The following is a 23694-nucleotide window of genomic DNA, read 5'->3' on the forward strand; positions in this document are numbered from 1 at the left end:
AATTATAACAATCTAATGCAACTTGTTTGGACAAATGCACTCATATCCACAATCATTTCCATAAAATTACCTCTTAACGTTGTTTCAAACGATGACACATGAAAACGCGATGTGGAGCACCCGGGGACTTGCTAGTCGTTTAATTTGGTGTAAATTGCTGAGTCATACCTGGAGAGTGGGTGCACGGATGACGTCAAGGTAATGCGACTGTAGTAGGAAGTTTGGCGGGAGTTTTTTTGGGCAGTGTTGTTATGTTCAATTAACGTAGCCATTCGTCCTCTCAAGTTCCTGAGTTTTTGTCCAAAAAGAGTGACTCTATTCGCTGTAAGATATGAGAAATGACCATGCTGTTCGCTGTCACATTTATGAGTCAATTTAAACATACATTTATTGAATACGGAACAGTATCATACATTTTAACCCACCATTTTACCACTGTCTTTATCAGTTTCCTTTATTTGAAGTGTTAACGTTGTATGTATTGTTGTGGCATTTCCCGGCTACCGTAGTGCACCCGGAAGTGATGTACAGTTGTGGTACACGAAGATGCCGTGCTGTACATTCTCATCTTGAGCGGTGAATTTGTGTTACCTCGTGGTTTCTCGTGTGACAAGTAAGTGAAACACGCTTGTGACAGACACTCGAGTGACGTGTGCCAGTGACAGCGTGGCCGTCACACAAATGCGTTTTTCCATGCTGTTAGCTGACCGTGCTAGCCCAATGTGACCCAGTCTGGTAGTGTAGTAGGCTTTACGTTTATTCTTCAACGTGGTATTAAACAGTCATACAAGCATGTATTGTGAATGTAGGCGACTGTATTTCAGCTTCAGCTGCATATACATCCAAGACTAGCCACTATTATTACTTCTAATTCTGTATTTACATAGCCTCAATCACTCATCAGACAAGTATGCATTGGTAATATGATTTTAAAGTGTGTATTTTCCGTATTGCTGAATTCCTTAAACATGACAAAGCATAAATCAGCCACTTGTGTAAAAATGTGAGAATGCAGCCTTCATATACAGTTTTGTGTGTAAGTCTGAAAGCAAAATGTGTCCCTCTTGCACAGCAGTTAAATATTTGGAAAAAAAAGAGCAAGCATGAGCAGCTTGGCTCCAGGCCTGAGTCTTCACGCTTGTTGCTGTGATGAAACAACAGTCTCCGGTGATTCTGCAGACACTCAGGAGCTCTCCAAGCAACAACCTCTTCTAGGACTGAAATTAGCATCACATGCAGTGCTGGAGAAAGTGCAGCAGAGGGGCAGGTCAAAGTGTGCTAAATGCGGAGGATCAAGGATGTTCTTCTGCTACACATGCTGCTTATTAGTGGACATCAATCTGCAAGAAATTCCCGACGTCAAGGTCGGTATAAAAAGGTTTGGGGTTGTTTGTTCTTTGTGGCCTTCAGCAAAAGTCCTCATGATGGTTGTAATATACTGGAAATGTTATGAGAGTTAAGTCAGTTCTATTAGTGGTGCATTGGGTGAGGATGAATGACATGGCTTGTCTTTTAGCTTCCAGTGAAGATAGACATCATCAAGCACCCCAATGAGACAGATGGCAAGAGCACTGCTGTTCATGCCAAGATTCTTGCACCCGGTGATGTCACTATATACACATACCCCTGCATTCCAGAGTTTGATAAAGACAAGGTTAGTTGCCACTTTAACTTGCTGGTCAGTACGGTAATGTGGGATACTTGTCATATTTAATTTTTGTCCACTGTCGTTCATATGGTGGACGTTCCAAGACATACTTAATTTGCATCTGTTTTTCCTCTTGCTCTTGCTGTAGCTGCCAATGTCATATAATTGCTTGCTATATTTAAATGGGATGAATATAACAAAGTATGATATACCATAAACTTACAGTATATCCTTAAATTCTGCATTCTTTACAGATTTAGACAGTTGTCCAATTTAAACAGTCTTTAATTTAATTCACTCTTTTCAGGTTGTGTTGGTGTTCCCTGGACCAGGTGCTGTCACAGTGCAAGACATAATGCAATGTTTGCACGAGAGGACACGTAACCCCTCTGGTGAACCTTGGTTAAAGAGACGGAAAATAGAAAATGCACCAGCTGCCACACACACCGCAGAGGACCATGAGTCAGGGACCGCAGATAAAAGAAAGAGCTCAGAATCAAGTGCACATCCTCTCCAGAGGGTGGTCTTCATTGACAGCACGTGGAACCAGACCAACAAAATCAGCACAGATGAGCGGTTACAAGGTACTCTTAAGATAGTTTTTGTGTGACAGGTAAATTCACACAGCAGTCTTAACATCACCACACCATGTTCTGGCCTTTCAGACCTGCTCCAAGTTGAGCTGAAGACGAGGAAAACATGTTTCTGGCGCTCTCAGAAAGGAAAACCAGACACATACCTGGCCACGATTGAAGCCATCTACTATTTTCTCAAGGACTTCCATGAGCAATGCCTTGCTCAAGAGTACAACGGAGAATATGATAACCTTCTCTTCTTCTACTCCTACCTGCACACAGTTGTCAATAAGTCGATGGATAGAAAGAAGGAAGCTTTGAAGAGAAGGGAAAAACAGTAAGAGACAGTAAATCCTTTGGACAAGTTTACTTTGATTTTTGGGACAGTAACTTTGAGTTGAGTCGTTGAATAAAATGCAGAGGATTTACAATGACATATAAGCCTGGTTGATATGTGAATACAAGGAGAAAAGTGTCAACAGATTTTGAGAGTGAACAATTTTGGATTAACACTTGCATGTGCTATTTGTGTAGCTTATTTTTATTTCTTGGTTCTGTAAACCACAAAACACATTGCGTACAAAATGATCTTGGTTACCAAATTGCAAGTTACACCAATTTGACTAAGAAAAACTGATTACAAACTAAAATTCATTGGAAAATACAGTAGACCAATTAAACGTTAACCCCAGGAAAAAGTGTTTTCTTCTATAGAAGTGTGAATATACCAAAAGCAGCAAAATCATTTCAAGACATTTTCTTATACCGAACCCACCCAGCTGTCTTATTTGTATACTATAGAGAGTCATTGCATTACATCACATTATTGTCAATGCACATAGTTAGCCATTACATGTTAGAGTGAAAATAAGTTCTCATATTCAGTGTGGAAGTGGTGCCCCCCCTTTGTTATGGAGTTTGGATTTTCTGATATGAAGTTGTTTGGCATCCCCATCAGCAGTGTAGTTCCATCAATAGCGATCTACCCCTCCCACGTAATCCCCTAGGTCCACTTCTGGTTGGATCAGAATGTAAACAGAGGTCCCACTGTAATTAAAAAAAATATTTAAAATTATGCCTTGGAAAAAGGCTTGTCTTATGTGGGTCCATATGACCATTTAAATTTAAAAAGCACACAGGATTTATACATTTAAATATCTTTATTTACAAACCAGTACACTTCCTTCATTTGTTCATTAAATTTCATCTACTGTACATCTCACTGTTATCAATTGCATTTCATACAGAGAGCCAATACTGAGGTATGGAAGCAAAAATATTTGTTTTGAAAGAAGGAACTACATGTAGCCCCCTGGTGAGGGCTCCCTAGTAGTAAACCTCCCTAATCTTTGCTTGGAGGCTGTCACATGTCTTCTTAGCATCTCCCAGCAACATAGATGTATTGGGCTTGTAGAAAATGGGGTTATCTACTGCAGCGTACCCCACACCCAAGGTCCGCTTCATCACGACTACCTGAAGTAACAGGAAAACAAATATGGTGGTTAGGATACATACCGAGATGATTGATGAAAAATTCTTATCACGTAGAATATATAATTTAAAACTGGACCAACCTGTTTGGACTTCCACACCTCCAGAACCGGCATACCAGCAATTATAGAGTTTGGATCCTCTTGAGCAGCAGAATTGACAGTGTCGTTGGCACCAATGACCAGAGTCAAGTCCGTCTCTATGGGCCACAGACATTTAGATGAGATCACGCAAACCACGACGCAGATGAAACGCTCTGTTTGTAAATTCCCCTGCACTAACTTAGCTCTGTCATAAACACAACCATGTGTCTCACAGCATGCCTGGATACCCTGATTACTTGCATCAACAGGCTGATCAAAGGAAAGATAGAAAAAAAAATGTGGCGAGTCCTACAAAATTCATATAAACTTAGTCAACACCTTGCTGTTAAAAGAGACAACCAGTCTACCCCTGTGGTATACTATGAAAAAGCTTACCTGGAAAGTCTTCATTGATCTCGTCCATCTCCAAAACCACATCATACGGCACACCCGCCTCAGCCAAGAGGACATTCAGCTGGCCTGGCATACGTCCAGCCACAGGATGGATACCAAACCTGAGAAAAACATGCACATGATTATTGTTGCAAATACATGACTTTATTGCAAACTAAAGAGGGAACATATCAGAATAAGCTCATGCAGCAAGTGTGTTGATAGTCACCTGACAGTCTTGCCTTGTTCCCTCAACATCTTCACCATGTCCGCAATTGGGTACTGGGCTTTTGCTGCACATAACCCCCAACCTAAATATTAAAAAAAACCCACAAAAAATAAACAGTTTCACAAATTTTCTTGGCCAATTGTATACCATCAGGATATACACTGGATTTATAGTTGGCAGCTATTTGTATCGTGTTCAGTACCCAATACCTGCTGTATGTCACTGACACTGATTCAAAATTATTATTTTTTTAAAACAAAAAAATAGAATACCACCAACTAGTTATTAATAGGGGCTTAAGAGAACAGACTTTCTTTAAATTGCCATTTGGGCCAAATATGACGTCTGTCAATCAGGGCTGTCTCACAAATGCACATCATAATAAATCTTCATAATAAATGAAAAGATTAAAAAACTGATGCTATGATGGTTGCTGTATACCCGTTGCGGTTATAAGGCTGGTTTCCAAACACTTGTTTTGTAACAATATGCTTTTGCTGCGTGCTTGTGTATTAGTGAGGCATTGCTAACATGGTCGCAACCAGAAAGAGGGCGGCATTAGTGACCCGGAGAAAAGCATCCATGCCACAGTCGCTTGATAGAACTGAAAACGTTGGCAAAAGTTTGATGCAGAGTTTAAAAGATAAAACTATGAATTATTATTCTTTTAAATTGGAATCTGCCATAATAAAAAAAAAAAAACACACACACACAGTGTTATTGGAAAATTGCCTGGTGGGACATATTGTGCTCATGTAAAATCGTGCATTTCCAGTTATCAGAAAATATATTTTCAAATCTGGAGCCTTCTCATTCAACATCGCCATTCTTTGCCAACACGGCCTTTGCATAAGTTTGACATTTCACTGTTTTTTTTCTCCTTCTAAAATTAAATCCTCATGTTGGACCACACATCTGTACATGTTTTAGTTTAAAAACCACAGGAGAACAGTCGTGTGTAGCCAAGTTATTCTTTGTGGTTGGCAAAGTTTTTGTGCCGCAGGCAGGAAAAATAGACATCTGAGTGACACTGACAAAAGCAAATTGCGGTGGCTAGTGGACTAGTTGACTGTGCTATCTCCAAGATGATAAAACTGGCTGCATGATCCCACAGGACAATCAATAGTTACAATACAATATTGGTACATTTATACATTTACAATAAAACTCACTTTTGTGAGCTCAACTGAAAGATAATTGTTTTGCTATAAACACAAAAAAACTATTAAACTCAAATATTGTTCACAAAACCGCCTGCTAGTGAACAATTCTCCTTTGCAGAGATAATTCATCATTCATGTTTAGAGCTATGTACGAATCATTGCAACATGGGGCTATGCATTGTCATGCTACAACAGGGATGAATGGCACAATAATGAGCATTCTCAGCATTCAAAAGGATCATCAATAAAATAAAATGTGTTTGTTTATGCCCATACTATATCCCCACCACTACAATGGGTCATTTAATCCACAATGTTGACATCAGCAAACCGTTCACCCACAGTCTGCCATGTGTCCTGTACGGTGAAAACTGGCTTTCATTAGTTCATTAGTGAAGAGAACACCCCTTCAAAGTGCCAGGCGCCATATAATGTGATCATGTAGCCACTGAAATTGGTTAGGATGACAAACTGCATTCTTCGTAAGACCCCCCCCCCCCCCCCCATGAGAATAACAGAATACGACATTCATGGGCAGCTCTGGTGGCATCTGTCACATTGTGGTGTGTTGTAAGACTAAACATTTTGGTGTGGTCTTTTATTGTGGCCAGCGTAGCCAATCATGCCGTCTAATCAGCTTGATATTCCATACGTGTGAGGTAGATGGAGACAACGACTCTCTAACGGATTTGTGAACAATATTTGAGGAAAAATTGGCCTTTTGTCTTTGAGTTTGTGTTATTTACAAACCTACGGAATACATATTTGGACACTGGAGGCTTTTGGGGGGGCAAAAAGTCAACAGATTTTAATGAGAGACAATAGCACTTTTGCATGACTGATTTTATTTTGTGCAAAAATATATAACAAAAAGGAGATGAGTTAGTAGGCCAAATTGTATTATTTATAATATTGTTAAATTGTCTTTTATTTTTATACTGTATTCATATATTGTTCACAAATTTGTTGACAAAATATATTGTGGCCAAGATGTGTTATTCTAATCATGATCAACAATTAAAATCTAAATTCAACATAAATTATTCTACCTATTTCAAGCAAAAAGTATTGTTATCAGCAATACTAGTTTGGTATTTACAATACTTTGTATCGCCCAACCCCAGTATGTAGGTTGGGGTGGTACTACAGACTGGAAAGCTACAGTGCAACTACAGATTGAGTGCTCCCCCATGTGGCTCACTACCAGGCATGACTAGTCTAAAAAGGCCCTATCCTACTCATTTTAGGGTCTTTAAAATTATATTAGAGCCCAAAAGGCCACTATAAGTTTCTTTTAATAAAATACTTCTAAGTAATAAAATAAAATGCATTATTTTCCTATTGGCCGAAATGCACAGATTGTGTGGCTTTCTTCCCTGATCATGCATATTCTGTTGAGATTGGTTGGATCGACTCCAGCCCCCCCACCTTCATATTGCTTGGAGCTGCATAAAGACACATACCCCTCAACCGGTTACCTGGATGAATGATGGAGAATCCTGCAAGTTCCTACAGATCAAATTAAACTTGTGAGAGCTTTGTACCTGGGGTGATGATGATGTTACTGGCTTCCTTGATTATGTCAATCGTCTGGTCCACATTGACCTCCGTGTGAGTGCCAACGATCTCCATGGGTTTCCCACCTGCTGTGGAAGTGGTACCATAACCACCCAGGATAACATTGGGTAGTGAGCGGTTCATTGCCTTGAAAAAGAGGAGGAACATCATCATCATTATGGCGATTTATAAAGTAGTGTGATGGCGGTAAAATCGTAAGAGTAAACTAGTGCCATGGGTGTGTACTCACCACACACATGATGTAGGAGAGGATCGCACCGGAGGAGCCGATCAAAGCACCAACGATGGTCATGAGGTTGTTGTCCAGTAGGAAGCCTTCAGCACAGAGAGCCCAACCAGAGTAACTGTTCAAAACAGTGATGACCACTGGCATGTCTGCACCTCCAATGGCTGCTGTCAGGGTTACACCCTGCAAGGACATGGAATCATATTAAAGCTTCTTGTTCCATGCTTCCAAATGTCTTCGGCGAGAGACGGGGTACACCCTGGACTGGTCGCCAGCCAATCACAGGGCACATATAGACAAACAAACATTCACACTCACATTCATACCTATGGACAATTTGGAGTCGCCAATTAACCTAGCATGTTTTTGGAATGTGAACACATGCACGGGGAGAACATGCAAATTCCACACAGAGATGGCAGAGCGTGGAACTGAACTCTGGTCTCCTAGCTGTGAGGCCTGCATGCTAACCACTTGTCCGTGCAGCCCGAATGTTATAATTATACACAATAATATATATTTTATGCATATCTGGCAAAGTAGTTACATGTATTTGTAACATTAAGATTCCCCAGGGTTTTGAGGGTTTACTTGTAGTTGTCCCCTTTGGATCCTATTCTTATATTTGCATGACTGAAGACAAACAATATGATTGTTAGTAATGGTAATTGTGGGTTAGGAGAGGATAGCATTCACTAAAGTGCCCAATCAGGTTGGGCTGATGTAATCCCCTCTGCGTCTCACATACTATGTATTCACTAGCTTGATAGCCCTCAATTTCTTTCTTATGCCATTAGGATTCAGCAACAGCATTTCTCAACACCAACTTTGAATATGCAATTATTTGTTCCAGTGCTGCCAGTTAGTGGACACTCACCATAACAGTGGACAGACCAGACACTCCCAATAGACATCCCATTCCAGTGCCGTAGCTAGAACTGAGCATGAAGGGCACCATGCCTCCCATCGATGCTGCCATCAGTCCGGCGTTCATCATGTGACGTCCCGGCAATAGTAGAGGAGCAGAGTTCAGGATGCCTATAAATATATAGGTTTTTATCAAAAAAGGTTTGGAACTGATGTTTCTCTCCGCATGTCTTGACGGGAAGAACATGATGAAATGCAACATCTCATGCTCTTTAGTCAGTGTCTAAATGCACGCAAATGGTCTAATCTAGTATACCCACAAGTCAGACACAACCTTCCCATGTGTTCCTTTTAAAATCAGTCACACAACAATGAAAACATATGACCATTGCTACAAACTCACAATCCAGCCCTGGATTTCCTCAAATATGTTTTTTTTTTGGCTTTGGGATGATGAAAGCAGCAATCAAGACCAGACATTTCTGTTCAACAAGAATGCTGATTGTGTGTCAAAAATCAAAAAGAGTAACCTGACATGTAAAATAAGCAATGTGATTATGTTCTTCAAATGACACACACACACGCACACAACAAGTTACATACCTTGCAGCTTGCCATAAGCCACCAGCGATCCGCTGAAGGTGACTCCTCCGATGTAAGTGCCCAAATACGCCACCGTCTTGAGCACACCAGCGGCCGGGTGGGCATCAAGGTGGGGGAACTCTATCATGTACTCGGCAATGCAGGTGAGAACCGCCGCCAACCCCACAAGACTGTGGAACGCCGCCACAAGCTGAGGCAGGTCGGAGATTTCGATACGCTTGGCGATTGTCAAACCTGCACGCCAGCAGAGAGAAGTTCAGACGTTCCAGTAAAGCTCTACAGGTCACCATCATAACTTTCCTGCATTGGCCAGGTTTGAGAACAATTAGAAAGAACAAATATGAAAACGAAGAAAAAATTCGGCCAGTCACCTGTTTGTTTCTTTATACTTGGCTAATTGAGACTGATCTTCAAAGGGCAATTGAAACTTAAATCTTAAATTTATGAAAGTAGTTTCACAACAAATAAAATATGAGCTTGACTATTGTGTTAAATACTATTACGATATTCAGAAATCGGCTGCACGGCGCTCGAGTGGTTAGCGCGCAGGCCACACATCTAGGAGACCTGAGTTAAGCGCCACCCTCGGCCATCTCTGTGTGGAGTTTGCACGTTCTCTCTGCGTGGGTTTTCTCCGGGTATTCCGGCTTCCTCCCACATTCCAAAAACATGCTAGGTTAATTGGCGACTCCAAACTGTCCATAGGTATGAATGTGAGTGTGAATGGTTGTTTGTCTATATGTGCCCTGTGATTGGCTGACGAACAGCCCAGGGTGTACCCCGCCTCTCGCCCCAAGACAGCTGGCATAGGCTCCAGCATGGCCGCGACCCTCGTGAGGATAAGCGGTAGAAAATGAATGAATGAGTGATGGAACACACCTATCTCATTGTGTAGAATGTCTGATTTTCTCTATGGATTTTCCTTTTTTACTTGCAGTATCAGCGAGAGGCACGCAAACATGATTACATGAAACTCAAACTTAGAGTGATTCCATAGCTTTCAGGAAATATCCCATTAAATATTAAAAAGAAAACCATGTGGACCATGATCATCAATAGGGCTGCCTACTGTAGATCGGTCAGTACGAAAGAAAGAAGCCACCTACCCAGAGTTCCCCCAGTGGCCATGGCCAAGGACATCTGTGACAACAGTTCTGGTGAAGGCTTGAGGGCACCGAGGGTAGCGGCAATGCCCCCTGCAACTCCCATCATGCCCAACGCGTTCCCCAGACGACTGGTGCCCTGTGCGGAAAGGCCAGCCAGAGCACCAACACAGCACAGACCCGAGCCCAAGTACATCATCTGAGGACGACCACAAACAAACGTTATGCGTCTTAAATGGAAATGAAGACCAAACCAACAAATTCAAATAGTTCTGTGAAACAATTTTAAACACACACTTCTATAGTTCAGTTCATGATGCAAAGCAAAGCCATCAAGCAATTCACTTTTTTTTTCTTTCAAGTGAATAACTTTTGGTACCAATATAGGCATCTTACCACTGAGTTGGTTTATCTACAATTCCAATAATAAAGATGAAAATTGCATCTCCATGCATAGTTTGAGCCATCTGTCATCACTGTTGTGAGGGAGCAAGAGCGAATCGGGGAGGGACACTTAAAGTCAGCTGACTGATGTCCTATAACATCTACAAAGTATCTACTATAGAGCATCGCTCAAGGACATCTCACCTGTTCAATGCTGTATCCAGCTGCTACAGAAGCGCCGTATCCCCCAACAAATGCGGCCCCAGGCAGCATGTACAGGTAGTTGTACTCAGGGGGGTCAGTGGGACGCTTGAACATGTCCAACATCCTCTGGGTGATCAGGAAACCACCTGAAAATTTACATATTTATAAGCTGTATATAAAGTGTGGATATTTGTTTGAGGTTTTGGTAAAAAAAAAAAAAAAAGATCAGACCAGCAATGTTAATGGACGAAATAAATGCAGCAGCCAAGGCAAGACTCTCAGGCAGTGTGGAAGGTGTGAGACCGCCTCCCATCAGAACCAGACCACCTACTGCTGTCAGACCTGTTATAAAACACAACAACAGTAAGAATCAAAGTAGTAAGTCTAAACACCATTTATTCAAGGTGTTACAATACACTCAGCTCATAAGATGAGACATTACTTTTAAGAAAATTACAATAAAATATAGGACTGGACAAACAGACTGTATTTAACTGCTTCACAAAACAATACAGGTATATCTTGAAATGTTTTATAATTTTGCATGCACGCCTCAAGCATGATGCTGAACCTCACAAAAATATAAAACTATAAAAAAATTAAAATAATGACCGCAGTAGTTGTTGCTGCTACTTTTCACTTATGTTGATGTGCTTATGTAAAAGTTTGTGTGATGCTTAAGCGCGCTCTCCCAGGAAGTAGTGATATAGATGCTATTATGTTTTGATAGAAGTATTATACAGTGACCATGTTTTGATCCGACAAAATATTTGACCAACAGCAAAAATATTGTCACGTTTCAATATTGCGAGATCTCGTAACACCCCGCCCATTTAATATTTGGTGATAAGGCTAAAATGGTGACCTGAGATGGCATTGGTGACAGACATCAAAGGAGAGTGCAGGGCGGGGGTCACGCCCCACACAGTGTGATATCCCACAATCCCGGCCAGCCCAAAGGTTGTCACCATCTGTGTAAATGCTGCGTTGGGAGAGATGAGCCCCAGGGCCAGACAGGTGGATAGACCTGCAGGGATCAGGAGAGTAGCATTAAAGCAAAGTTATTTTTAATGGCTTGTAAAACACATACATAAATATACACACATAAACAAGAGCATTAACATATCAAGTAGGAGTGTCATCTAGTGATGGGCACAATTAAGTCAATTGTTTCTTGAATTAACCAGATAGAGAGAGAGAGAGAGAGAGAGAGAGAGAGAGAGAGAGAAAGAATGCTATTTTATCAAAAATATAAAATGTTTATAAACAAGTCAAATGTCCATCCCTAATTTAACAATACACAACCAATGAATCATCATAAATAGAATCCATGTGTGATTGAGTTCGACACCCCTGACCAAGTCAATGCAAACATCAATTCCTAACATTCTATCTTGAAGTCAACATCATAAACATATCAGCATACATTTAAAAAATCATATTTTTCTTGCATAACTAGGACTCTTTGAGTTAATCTATACTTAATGATAAAGTTCCGATTTGACGCCTTCAGTGGTATATTGGCCAGCTGGTGCGAGTATCGAGGAAGAATGATTATTAGTTATGAAGAAAACATGATTTACATAATCATACTACAGTATCAACACAAGTGCTCAGCACTGCATGTCCTCTCCCAACCTGTAGTGTAAACACCAGCAGAAGTCATGGTGCGGTGGAAGGGAGAAACAGCAGCCACTTTGTCAGCTTCCAACTCGGCAACGGTTTTCTGTTTCACTGGGGGTGGTGGTACTGTCTTAGGGAGGGGTGCCGGGAACATATTCTGGCCGTCCTGTGTATGCACCACAAACATGCAATAGTGTGAGAGTGGATGACGAAATTTAAAAAAAAAAAAAAAAAACAGTTTTTGCGTGAGAGAGCAACATCAATTTGTATTTTGGTAGACCTCGCCTGAAGGGTGGTAGTACTCCAAACACCAACATGAAGAAATGGCAATCAAGAAGTACTTAGCAGTGGTTTTGAAAGACAAATTTTCTCTGTGGGACGGCCTGAATAGTGCTTATTATACCAATGGGTAAGCGAATATATAACAATGAGGTTGCACGCTTTGCCTACCATAAACTATGTGTCAAAGGCAGCATTCTTGGAAAAAGTAAATGATGCATCATTCATAACATTCTTGTTGGTGAGCTTTTCCCAGGTGGGTATTGGCAAAATATGCTAACATGAGAGCATAGTCAAAAACAGGAATGAGTGAAAATTAAACCCACTTTCATCACAAGCGTCCCACGGATGACGTGATCCATTGTTCCATAGTCAAAATCTTCTTTGGGCTCGTAGTGGAAGTACTCCTTATCGGGGCTGATGGCCTTCAGCAGCTTCAGTACGTTGTTGGAATACAGGGTGCTGGCTTGGGTGGCCATACGGCTGGGCAGGTCCGTGTAGCCAACGTGGGTCACGTTCTTTCCCAGAAAAAGAAATATTAATGCATTTTGAAATGCTAAACAGAATTTGTCAGAAGAGAACCTTACCTTATGAATGTGGAGCTCTCCTGGGCGGGTGGTCTCAATGTTGCCCCCAGCCTCTGCGGCCAGATCCACCACCACAGAACCATCCTTCATGGACTCTATGAATTCCTTCTTAATCAGAATAGGAGCCCTCTTTCCTAAACACAGGACAGGAAACATAAGACATGGTTTGAACAGATATTTGAGGCAACTGGCTGCGTGTCAGTCCTGGGAGTGATCAGTAGGGATCTCACGAGATTAAAACAGGACAAGATTTCTCGCTCAGGAAAAAAATTTAAAAAAAAAGTGGTGTGGGTACTCTGCCTGGGATGATAGTAAATGAATTAATCACACAATAAATACATAAATCCAAAACTAAGTATAGTACCGGATTCCGAGACCAACCTGGAATCAGGGCAGTGCTGATGACAATGTCGACCTCTTTACACTGCTTGGCGAATAGCTCCATTTCAGCCTCAATAAACTCCTTGGACATTTCTTTGGCGTAGCCTCCAACTCCCTCGCCGGACTCTTTGATTTGCACTTCTAAAGGCTCTGCCCCGAAAGACTTGAATTGTTCCAGAGCTGCTGGTCTGAGAGTTATGAAAAAAAAAAAAAAGAGTTATTTTTTCATTTGGTACAGAGTCAGCCAGTCTCAAGCTCATACCGAGTGTCAAATCCTCGCACTATTGCTCCCATTGATTTGGCTGCTCCTGCCGCTGCTAAACCAGCTACGCCTCCTCCAATGACAAGAACCTGAAAACAGCAATTTAATGTGAAAGATACGGTTTTAAATGTTTCACACTTTAAATTAGACAATACCTCAATGTTGCATTTTACCTTAGCTGGTGGTACTTTTCCTGCAGCAGTAATTTGGCCAGTGAAAAACCTACCAAAGTGGTTGGCAGCCAGAACCACAGCTTTGTACCTACAAACCAAAACATTCAAATCACTGACAGAATCTCTTGAACAATCATAAGTCTGAAATATAGCCATCATAAGGCACACCTACACAATGTAATGGGATTAGATACAAGAGCTGTGTCAAAGATCCTGTTTTTACAATGACTCTTATTGTATTAGAGCATGCCCTGTAGATGGCAGCAACATCCTTTATTTCCACTTGATTAGAGTTCACGGTAATACAAAAATTGATTTTTTTTATATTGATGTCATCAGAGTAAGTTTAATTTCTCTTCACCCTCACCCAGCGATGTTGGCCATGGAGCTGAGAGCGTCATAGCCTTGAGCGATGGTGACTCTGGGCACTTGGTCCATGGCTAACACAGTGCTCCTCCTCTCAGACAGCTTGCTCATCAGTTCTGGATTCTGAGCCGGATAGATAAAGCTCACCAGAGTGGACATTGGTTTCAGAAGCTCAACCTCACTCAAACTGGGGGCCCGGACCTACAACAGTAGAGAACGCTGTAATTTAACTTTATTACAGAGATAAATTCTGTTTGAATGAAGATCACATGGTGCAGATCTACAAACCTTGAGGACCAGGTCTGATCCAAGGGCTCCTTTGACATCAGTGATGCTGGCACCTGCATCTTGGTACTGTTGGTCAGAGAACTTTGAGTCCTCACCGGCTCCACTCTCCACCTGCACCCTGAAGCCTTGTTTGACCAGCGCTTGGACGCCAACAGGCGATAACGCCACACGGCGCTCATTCTGGAACGTCTCCTTAGGAACGCCAACCACCAATTCCTTGTAGAGCACGCCTTGAACATTGATCAAGACCATTAATAAGGCTTTCTTAGAGAATTGGATCCCCGTGGAATACAGTTTATTTAGTCAATGTGGATTTCTCAAGTTATTAAAAAAACAAAATACTACCCCAAAACTGAAACACCCAAACAAGTCTCAGCTATAGACAGAGATTCTATGGTTATGATGACAGTGAATGTGAATGGCTGTATGTCTACAGCAGGAGTGTCCGAAGTGCAGCCAATTTGCAGCCTGCATCTTTAAAGGGGTTGCACCAGTTTTCCCCCCATCATTAACAATCCTTATGTGAAACATGAACACATATTTCCTCCCTTTTCTGTGTACTATAACACAAGAAAGCAAGTTAATATGAGCTACTCAACAATACATGTCATCGGGACACTCCTATTTCGACTATGATCTTGTGGAGTCTTTGTAGCGAAATTGAGAGTTAGGTATACACTTTTCCGTCTGAATGACGCTGAGACCAGGAGTTAGCAAGGGGTTGTGTTAGTCCTCCAGATAAAAATACTTTTTCATGTTAGCTGCTACAATAATATCACTGTAACTTTGTTAATATACAAGTCAGTTATGTAAAAGGGTCAGTTTTTTTTGTGAGTGCCATCACGTCAAAATAGGTATGTTCCGTGATGTCCATCGTTAGCTAGCTCATATTAACTCACTTTTGCATGCTAGAATGCACAAAAAACGGGAAGAAATGTTTCAAATAATTATGAATCATTATAAAAACACTGAACAATCTCCTCCCGACCTAAACAGGTTGAATTGGCGATAAGCTAGCAGGAGTTAGCTTGTGTGCGACTCAGGCTCGAGTAGTAGAAAACAGATAATGGATGGAATGTTATATATATAAATCACAGGTTCCTGCAGTGTAAAGAATTGGAGTTGGATTATGGTTAGCATGGACTTAGCTACATTAACTGTAGCCCTCATAACTATCTTGTCAACTGTTTGAATTTTGTTGACAATCGAATTTTAACAATGATTCAAATGTACATATATATTAAATAAACAGATGGTGGTTTTCACGCAGTAGCCATTTGGGCTATACTTTAAACAACCACACATGCTAATCTACACAACACAACTTATGAACAATACTCTGTTGTTTTTTTGTGTTTCCTTGAGCATGACAGAACAGCGGTGCCTCAGTGGCTAAGACAAGTGTCAGGTTAACATTTCTCTCCATAAATGGTACAGTGACCTCGCTGCCATGGAGACACTATTAGCAGGTGACTGGCTCAGAGCCAGTGTGGCTCAGGCCTACAACACTCTCGCACAGACAGCTGAATACGTTTTTTTAAAGTGCTCTGGGGAAAACTTGTCTAAAACCTTAAAATGTTCTGTAACAAATACTCCGACACAGATCACACAACAAACAAATTGGCCGTGGGAATGGGGCAGACTTTTTACAGGTCACCTTTATCTGACCTCTCACATGTTAGCAGAGCAACAGTCTACTTTACAACAGTTCCCGTTCTGGGAGCAGTGGGTTTTCCACACTGTTGGCATTTGTGTGTGACTTTGTCCTTAAGTGAACTATCACTGCAAAAGTTAGATTCTAAAAGAAAATCCAAAGATATGTTTGCAATTCCTACCTTTGGAGGCCTTTTGGTCCCATAGCACAGGGAAAGTCCTGAAATTCCTTCTTGCTGGTAATGTCCGACCAACCCCTCTTTGGAGCAAAGTGAGAGAAGAGCTGGAGATGCAGTGCAGGAGGGTCGTCATGGCCGTCTGCCCTCAGACTCCTTTGATAGGAACAAGGTCAATTCCAGAGATGACACTGATTTGGTTGATAAATTAACAATATTTGATAGCCCTGACACACACTATGGATGTGTGTGTTTTCCACGAGGCCTACAGGAGTTATATTTCACCCCTGCAGGACACGACACGCACACACAGTGGGCAGGAAGTTAAGCAGGCAAATCAAATGTGCCAATCAAATGGGGTCACACACGGCGCGCGCACACAGACACACTTGCCAACACAAACAAAAGGTGAAATGTTTTGCCGACATTTGATTCTGAGCTATCACAATGACCTAAATGGAAGTATATGTATAACAAGAAATATGTTACGAATGCTGTGCTTAAATGTCATTTATTTTTGCAGAATGCGCTCACTCATTCACTCGTCACGTCAATGTTATAGTCGGGTTGCATTGAGTTGCACTAATTCACCCAAAATCTTGCATAGAATATTTATTATTGTCAGACTTGCCTTATAGTATTTCCACGAAAGAAGACCGGGGTTAATAGTTCAACTTTCTCACAGGAGCAGGGTCAGCCGTGCAACTTGCTGCCACACTCGACTTAAACACCTCCCTGCACGTACACGCAGACGCAACGACCTTCCGCTGTCTGAGTCTATTTATATATAAATAGCAAACCACGTGACATGTACTCATGACCACCCCTGCAAGTACAGCCAAACACACGCTGCTTAATACAACCATAATACAATCCCAATTAAAGGTTTAGCGTCAGTCAAAACCCATGAAGTAACCGTCTTAATTTAGTTATCTCTACAACTCTTAAACCGACATGCTATTTGGGTGTTATACAATTGCTGTTTGAGCGTATTTAGTTTTTTAAAGCTTGCTGAGTTTTTCTTAAGTACAAAGAGACAAGCCGCCGAAGTGACACACGAGTCACATCCTGTTGGCCAACAATAACCAAACCATGAACCGAAATTTGTTTCCATTTGTATTTTTTTAGTTTTTGTTTTTAGGAAATAACGGTCAAATAGTAATGTTTATTTATCAACAATAAACGATACCTAAATAACCGGAATATATACATATATACAACATCGTTTTGTTTTAATTTAGAAAATGCTAAGGAGTATACTACTCGTACATTTCTTTCTAGAATAACACGACTAATTTAGAAATTTTGCAAATTAGAAATACGTTTTTTTTGCTTTTCAACGTCATACGGTGTTAAAATATGTAAAACGGAAGTCACCGACATCGACACAGGAAAATGTTTTTGTTGGCCATCTAGTTGTACACCACATGGATGTAGTAAACATTAGCTGTCGGCGCTGTAGTATGTATGTCGTAAACTATATCATCTATATAATGTGCGAATATCAATAAACTCTGAATTGGTATGAAGCACTATCATAACTTTTAAACTGTTACCGACGACATTTTCGACGAGGCAAGTAGCCATTTCCGTTAGCTCGTAGTAGCACAGCAAAGCCCGGAGTTTACCATCTCGGTACGTGTGAATGTATTCATCTCTGGATTGTGAAATTTGATGGACGTTTACATGCAAGTCTCCAACATTAGATCTGAATAATGTCTCTGAAACTGTTGTCAGTAGACACGTCAGATCAGGGCTCGCAGAGATGCAGATTAGGTCCATGCTTGATGTCAGCGTTGGGCTTGAGCTTGGGCTCCCCGCTGCTGGTGTCTCTTCCTGGGGGAAGCTGTCTGTGTACCGCGTGGCCTCGGCCTGATCTGGCTGAGGGCTTCCTGCAGGTGGACATGAAGTGCTGTTCTCCAGGTCTGGTCCGTCTTCCACCATCACGCCTAACCCTGGAGCCTGAGCAGCTCACACACGTACATTGTCCCAAGCTGAAAGGCATGAAGTTAAGCGTAGTCGTCCAGAGTGTTGATTTTAAAAGAAACACACATCCTCGATTTGTTCATGAGCTCTTGAAAGACATGCTGAAGGGTGTCTTGGTGCAGAGGAACCATGTTGTTAACCTTGAGGATTTTGACACAGACATCAGATATGTTGTGATAGAAAACATCTATCCGGATAGTAACACGGCTGGACTTGTCACCTCCAAAACTGCTATGGAGATTGCTCATATCCAGACTGTCAGGCACTTCCAAGCCCATCTTCAGGACCAGCGAAAGGTGCCTCTGGGGGGTCTGGAGGAGGTTAGCGTTCACACACTTGAATAATGTGTTGCTTTCCACCACACTGCATATAACTGTACAGTGATGTTTTTCTTTTTGCTTAGGTGAATGCGTTGCTGAGAGAGATGCTGCACCTGCCACTGCTCTATCCAGGAACCCTAAATTCTCTGGGTGTGTCTTGTCCCAGGGGCATACTGCTGGTTGGGCCTCCAGGTGTTGGGAAGACCCAGCTGGTCCGGAAAGTGGTGGGAGAAGTGGGAGCCAGCCTTGTTGTGGTCAGAGGGCCAGAGGTATACTGTATATATATACTAGCACTCAGTTATACTGTTGTATAATGCTTGATACATCAAATGTAAGCGAATTTCTGCATTTCATAAGCTTTAAAAAAATGTACCTGACTGTTCCAGGTGGTGCGGCCCCGACCAGGTGAGAGCGAGGAGATGTTGCGAGCCATGTTCGTGCAGGCTCGCGCTGCAGCAGAGGAGGGTCCATGCGTACTGTTCTTAGATGAGTTGGACTCTCTGTGTCCGAGAAGAACTGGCACATCTGCACCAGAGAACCGCCTGGTGGCTCAGCTCCTTACACTATTGGACGGGGTGGACCAGTCGGATCGATTCCTGGTTGTCGGCGCAACCAATCGGCCGGACAGCTTAGACCCAGCACTGCGCAGGCCTGGAAGATTTGACAGAGAGGTATACGAATGTTAAATTACAAAATAATATATGCATTTTTTGAAATTGTGTCTTTTCTTTAGGTCATTATTGGGGTTCCCACTTTGCAGCAGAGAGCAGATATCTTGTCTGTTCTGTGTGAAAAGATGCCAGTGTGTCCCAGCATGGATATGGCAGAGCTGGCACAAAGAACCACAGGTTTTGTTGGGTCGGACCTCAGCGCCTTGTGCAGGGAGGCCGCCATGCACGCCATGCGAGAAAATGCAAAGGTTATACCAATGGTGCATCAAGAGGGGAATTCTTTACATCTTTATGTGGTGTCATCAAACTGAAGTTGTTTTATTGTATGCAGGGTTCAGGAGAGCATATAGTGGATATGAAGCATTTCCTAGAAGCTTTGAAGTTTGTGCAGCCCTCCTGCCTGCGGAGTAGCCTGGGGCGCACAGACCTCTCTCCAGTAACGTGGGAACAAATCGGAGGCCTTGACGAGATCAAACTGAAACTAAGACAGGTAAAATACAAACATGGTCTGTTGTGACTGAGATGTAATATATTTGTAACCATATATTTATTGTTGTGGTTATATTTTGCAGTGATGTACAACTGCATTGTGGCCACTGTGTATCTAAGAGCTCTTCAATACTGATTAATGATTGTTTTTGGTCAGCCCAAAATACATCATTAATATTTTTTTCCATTTTAACATCACAAATCACAAATTACGACCTGACACAGTGAGACATAAGCATATGATTTTGGTAATGGTTTAATTTTATTTGACATGCATCAAGTTACAATGGAATACATAGCATAATTAAACTCACAGTTCCACATGTCCAAAAGGATCAGGAAGAAGCAAAGCTTGAGGATTTTCACAACCATAATAAATAATTATCATAAATATAACAATCAAAACAGTGATAAATAATAAACAAGTTAAACATATCATAAAATGACCTGTTGGGCTGCATGGCGATCGAGTGGTTAGCGCGCAGACCTCACAGCTAGGAGACCAGGGTTCAATTCCACCCTTGGCCATCTCTGTGTGGAGTTTGCATGTTCTCCCCGTGCATGCGTGGGTTTTCTCCGGGTACTCCAGTTTCCTCCCATATTCCAAAAACATGCTAGGTTAATTGGCGACTCCAAATTGTCCATAGGTATGAATGTGAGTGTGAATGGTTGTTTGTCTATATGTGCCCTGTGATTGGCTGGCAACCAGTCCAGGGTGTACCCCGCCTCTCGCCCGAAGACAGCTGGGATAGGCTCCAGCACCTCCTGCGACTCTCGTGAGGATAAGCGGTAGAAAATGAATGAATGAATGAAAATGACCTGTTCAAGACTCTTGTTCTTTGGTCCCAGAATTGACCCCTGGGGTACTCCACGTGTAATATTTAAACTTGCAGATGTGTGTTCTCCTAGTTTTACATATTGCTTCCAGTTAGCTAAGTAGCTTTTTGACCCAATTCAAGACACATCCTCTGATTCCGTACCTTTCTAATTTAATTATTAGGATGTCATGATTGATTGTGTCACAAGCTTTTGTGAGATCCATGGATACTGCAAAAGCATTTTGAGAGTTTCAGAGCCACGTGTGTAATTTGGATCACAACCGGATGAAACTCTGTCATCCTCTGCCCCAGCCTACACATTGAAATTTCTGGAATGGAAATTTGTGCTCTATTAAAAAGTATGAAAAAAAATCCAGAAGTCATTTGATGGGATATGTTGTGGTCGTCTCCAACAATGCTTCTCTTACCTGATGTTTTGTCCTGTGAGTGCTGTTGGATATTCTCTATTATGTACTCTCTCTTATGTACTGTGTTCATTGAAGAGTATTGAGTGGCCGATGATGTACCCCGAGGCCTTCTCTCGTCTTGGTCTGGGTCGGCCTCGTGGTGTGCTTCTCTATGGACCTCCAGGATGTTCAAAGACGACACTGGTCCGAGCAGCAGCCTCCGCCTCCCGTTGTACCTTCCTGTCTGTCAGTGGTGCTGACCTCTACTCTCCCTACGTGGGGGACTCAGAACAGGCTCTGTCACAGGTGATGTGCCTTTTTACTTTTGAGACCGGTTGCTGTATTTGTGTCTTCTGCAAACTTATTTGTACATATGTGCAACATCTACAGCTGTTTCGCCAGGCACGGGCCTGTTCTCCCTGTGTCTTGTTCCTTGACGAGATAGACTCTCTGATCGGCTCTCGGTCCAGCAGTCAGGCAGCTAATACTGTTCAGACTCGACTCTTGTCTGTGCTTCTCAATGAGATGGACGGCGTTGGACTGAAGACGCTGGAAAGGAGAGGAGAGCAGAAGATCCTCCAAATACATGGAGCAGAGGAAAACCACACTCAAGAACAGGTTAGACATTTTTTTTAAATGTGTTTTAATGGACTGCATTGCAATAAATAAATATTTCTGCTCTATGACAGACAGTTGACACTATTAAATATTCTGCTCTGTGACAGATGGACTGCCAGGAAGTGTGTAACAAAGACGTGATGGTTGTAGCCGCCACGAACAGGCCAGACTGTTTGGACAGTGCTCTACTGAGGCCTGGCAGATTGGACCACATTATCTATGTACCACCACCTGACCAGCAGGTTAGCTATTTGTCCCGTCTTAATAACAGACATAACTCCATAATGTTGTTTTTTTTCTACCATATTTGTCATTCTTCCACTAGTATTAGCAGCACCACTGCCAGTGGTTTACTTCATTATGGGCAAGATCATAGAGATATGATGCATGACATCACCAGAAGATCACAGCACTTACTAAGTGTCCAAGATTGCTAATATAATCACTGAGGCTGCTCACAACCCTGAAGCGGCATTCATTGCATGGTGTCTTTATGTTGTTATGATATGATAGCATAGTTTTAATTCTTCTAGTTTTTGTTACATTATAGCACAGCCATATAGTCCAATGGGATCCATGTGTATCTTGGTATCTTGATATTACTATATAACTATTTTCTCAGTCAAATTACATTGTAGTTTAAAAATAATACATTTTTGTGCAAGCATCTGGTGAGATTTGATCTGGCTTTATCTTGCAAAAGTGCATAACTCAATGTTGTTATGCACGGGTCTCAAACTCAATTTACCTGGGGGCCACTGGAGCTAGGGTCTGGGCGAGGCTGGGCCGCATCAGGTTTTCCAAAAAAAAACAAAACGCATTTATTAAAAACAGAAAAATGAATAAACTTTGCTTTGGTTCCGATTTTCTACAAGAAAAGCTCTGATAAAACATTCCACTGTTCTCAAATATCTTCATTTTTATTTTTGTACACAAATTAAGATCAAGACTAAAGAAAATCAATCAATCAGTAATAAACAAATACAATAATAATAATAATAATAATAAAACGGCAAATAGTAAAAACTTAAGAAACCACATATAGTTGGTGGGTAGACAAATTATTTTTTTCAGATTAAAATTAACAAAGCATTATTAGAGCCCTGTAGACATGACAAAACACGACTATAGTCACATTTATACTCTTTATTTACAACATATTGCGCAACTGCAGGGTCTTGAGACACATGCTAACTCGCAAACTAGAGAGCTAGCGACCCAAACGGTAGCCTCCAAGTTATTTCCTTTAAACTTAAAAAGCCAAAAACTTACCACTTCCACACGGATAGGGAGGATAACTATTAACAGTTATTTAACCCTTAACATGAACATTAATCAAACGTAAAAAAAATTTCTGGGCACATGATACCATACAGCATCCATATCAAACTTGCGCGGGCCGCACTAACATTAAACTTTCATATCAAGGCTCATTAGTGTCGACCAGAATTACAGCTTTTCATTTATTTAATTTTAATGTTTTAGTGTTGCTGACAGGATTTCCAATGCACGTCCATTTATATGTGTGCATTGTTTTTGTGTTTAGACACGTCTTGCCATCCTGAAGGTGTGCACAAAGTCCATGCCTGTGGATCCTGACGTATGTTTGGAGGAGCTGGCTGTCGGAACTGATCTTTACTCTGGAGCTGACTTGGAAAATCTTTGTAAAGAGGTAACTCCGGGGCTTCTTTCTAAATATATATATATATATTATATATATATATAACTAAATATAGTTAATGTAGTAGACGTGAATGACACATCAATACTGCAGCCATGTGTAGGGGCTCCAACTGAGAACGTTTACCCTTTTCCTTGTCGGATGTACGACTTCCCAGTTTCAGGATGTTTCAAAACATGGTATTGTTTTCCAGGCTGCTCTGCTGGCGTTAGAAGAAAACATGGAGGTTTCTACCATAAAACACACATACTTCCTGCAGTCCCTCAAGAAAATGAGACCTTCTCTCACAGCCCAGCAAATCCAGACATACCAAACAGCTTCTAGATAACGCCTCATTAGAAAACACAAAATTACTTTATTAAAAACAGT

At 41.5% G+C, this 23694-nt stretch overlaps 3 protein-coding genes across 5 annotated transcripts; 2 read left to right on the top strand and 1 right to left on the bottom strand.

The window, feature by feature from the left end:
* Positions 1–208: 208 nt before the first annotated feature.
* On the top strand, positions 209–2846 carry dtwd1 (DTW domain containing 1). Its single transcript, XM_058089494.1, has 6 exons — positions 209–324; positions 510–613; positions 1073–1364; positions 1517–1654; positions 1956–2232; positions 2314–2846. The coding sequence occupies exons 3-6, from the start codon at positions 1104–1106 to the stop codon at positions 2562–2564; spliced, it is 927 nt and encodes a 308-aa protein (XP_057945477.1). The 5' UTR covers positions 209–324; positions 510–613; positions 1073–1103; the 3' UTR covers positions 2565–2846.
* A 530-nt stretch (positions 2847–3376) lies between these two features.
* Positions 3377–17126, bottom strand: LOC131139676 (NAD(P) transhydrogenase, mitochondrial-like). The gene is made up of 22 exons (XM_058089493.1): positions 16967–17126; positions 16342–16491; positions 14507–14736; positions 14220–14419; positions 13853–13940; positions 13680–13768; positions 13418–13605; positions 13037–13170; positions 12776–12967; positions 12186–12336; positions 11413–11574; positions 10779–10889; positions 10548–10693; positions 9963–10158; positions 8857–9090; positions 8264–8424; positions 7390–7569; positions 7127–7286; positions 4420–4501; positions 4194–4312; positions 3798–3913; positions 3377–3696 (listed from the first exon to the last, which is right to left on the bottom strand). Exons 2-22 carry the CDS (start codon positions 16469–16471, stop codon positions 3550–3552), a joined length of 3216 nt encoding a protein of 1071 aa, XP_057945476.1. The 5' UTR covers positions 16472–16491; positions 16967–17126; the 3' UTR covers positions 3377–3549.
* Positions 17127–17731: 605 nt separating this feature from the next.
* afg2b (AFG2 AAA ATPase homolog B) lies at positions 17732–23677 on the top strand. 3 transcript variants are annotated; one of them, XM_058089137.1, is made up of 11 exons: positions 17732–17970; positions 18073–18641; positions 18725–18910; positions 19028–19312; positions 19375–19560; positions 19644–19802; positions 21123–21332; positions 21417–21644; positions 21752–21886; positions 23191–23316; positions 23519–23677. In XM_058089137.1, exons 2-11 carry the CDS (start codon positions 18123–18125, stop codon positions 23651–23653), a joined length of 2169 nt encoding a protein of 722 aa, XP_057945120.1. In that variant the 5' UTR covers positions 17732–17970; positions 18073–18122; the 3' UTR covers positions 23654–23677. The 3 variants fall into 3 exon arrangements, with proteins under 3 accessions (XP_057945120.1, XP_057945121.1, XP_057945119.1); XM_058089138.1 differs by having other exon boundaries at positions 18076–18641; XM_058089136.1 differs by having other exon boundaries at positions 17732–18641.
* The last annotated feature ends 17 nt before the right edge of the window (positions 23678–23694 follow it).

The sequence above is a fragment of the Doryrhamphus excisus genome, chromosome 12 (genome assembly GCF_030265055.1).
Source record: "Doryrhamphus excisus isolate RoL2022-K1 chromosome 12, RoL_Dexc_1.0, whole genome shotgun sequence".
Lineage (NCBI taxonomy): Eukaryota > Metazoa > Chordata > Actinopteri > Syngnathiformes > Syngnathidae > Doryrhamphus > Doryrhamphus excisus.

What these genes read in the sequence shown, in the direction of transcription:
- afg2b (XM_058089136.1), top strand. Translation starts at nt 18,051, where the DNA reads ATGTCTCTGAAACTGTTGTCAGTAGACACGTCAGATCAGGGCTCGCAG. An exon ending in CCATGCGAGAAAATGCAAAG is followed by an intron (nt 19,561 to 19,643) that starts GTTATACCAATG and finishes TATTGTATGCAG; the next exon opens with GGTTCAGGAGAGCATATAGT. An exon ending in CAGAACAGGCTCTGTCACAG is followed by an intron (nt 21,333 to 21,416) that starts GTGATGTGCCTT and finishes CAACATCTACAG; the next exon opens with CTGTTTCGCCAGGCACGGGC.
- dtwd1 (XM_058089494.1), top strand. Translation starts at nt 1,104, where the DNA reads ATGAGCAGCTTGGCTCCAGGCCTGAGTCTTCACGCTTGTTGCTGTGAT. An exon ending in CAGAGTTTGATAAAGACAAG is followed by an intron (nt 1,655 to 1,955) that starts GTTAGTTGCCAC and finishes CACTCTTTTCAG; the next exon opens with GTTGTGTTGGTGTTCCCTGG. An exon ending in CACAGATGAGCGGTTACAAG is followed by an intron (nt 2,233 to 2,313) that starts GTACTCTTAAGA and finishes CTGGCCTTTCAG; the next exon opens with ACCTGCTCCAAGTTGAGCTG.
- LOC131139676 (XM_058089493.1), bottom strand. Translation starts at nt 16,471, where the DNA reads ATGACGACCCTCCTGCACTGCATCTCCAGCTCTTCTCTCACTTTGCTC. An exon ending in TCCATGGCCAACATCGCTGG is followed by an intron (nt 13,941 to 14,219) that starts GTGAGGGTGAAG and finishes TTTGGTTTGTAG; the next exon opens with GTACAAAGCTGTGGTTCTGG. An exon ending in CTGGTCTGTCCACTGTTATG is followed by an intron (nt 7,570 to 8,263) that starts GTGAGTGTCCAC and finishes ATGTCCTTGCAG; the next exon opens with GGTGTAACCCTGACAGCAGC.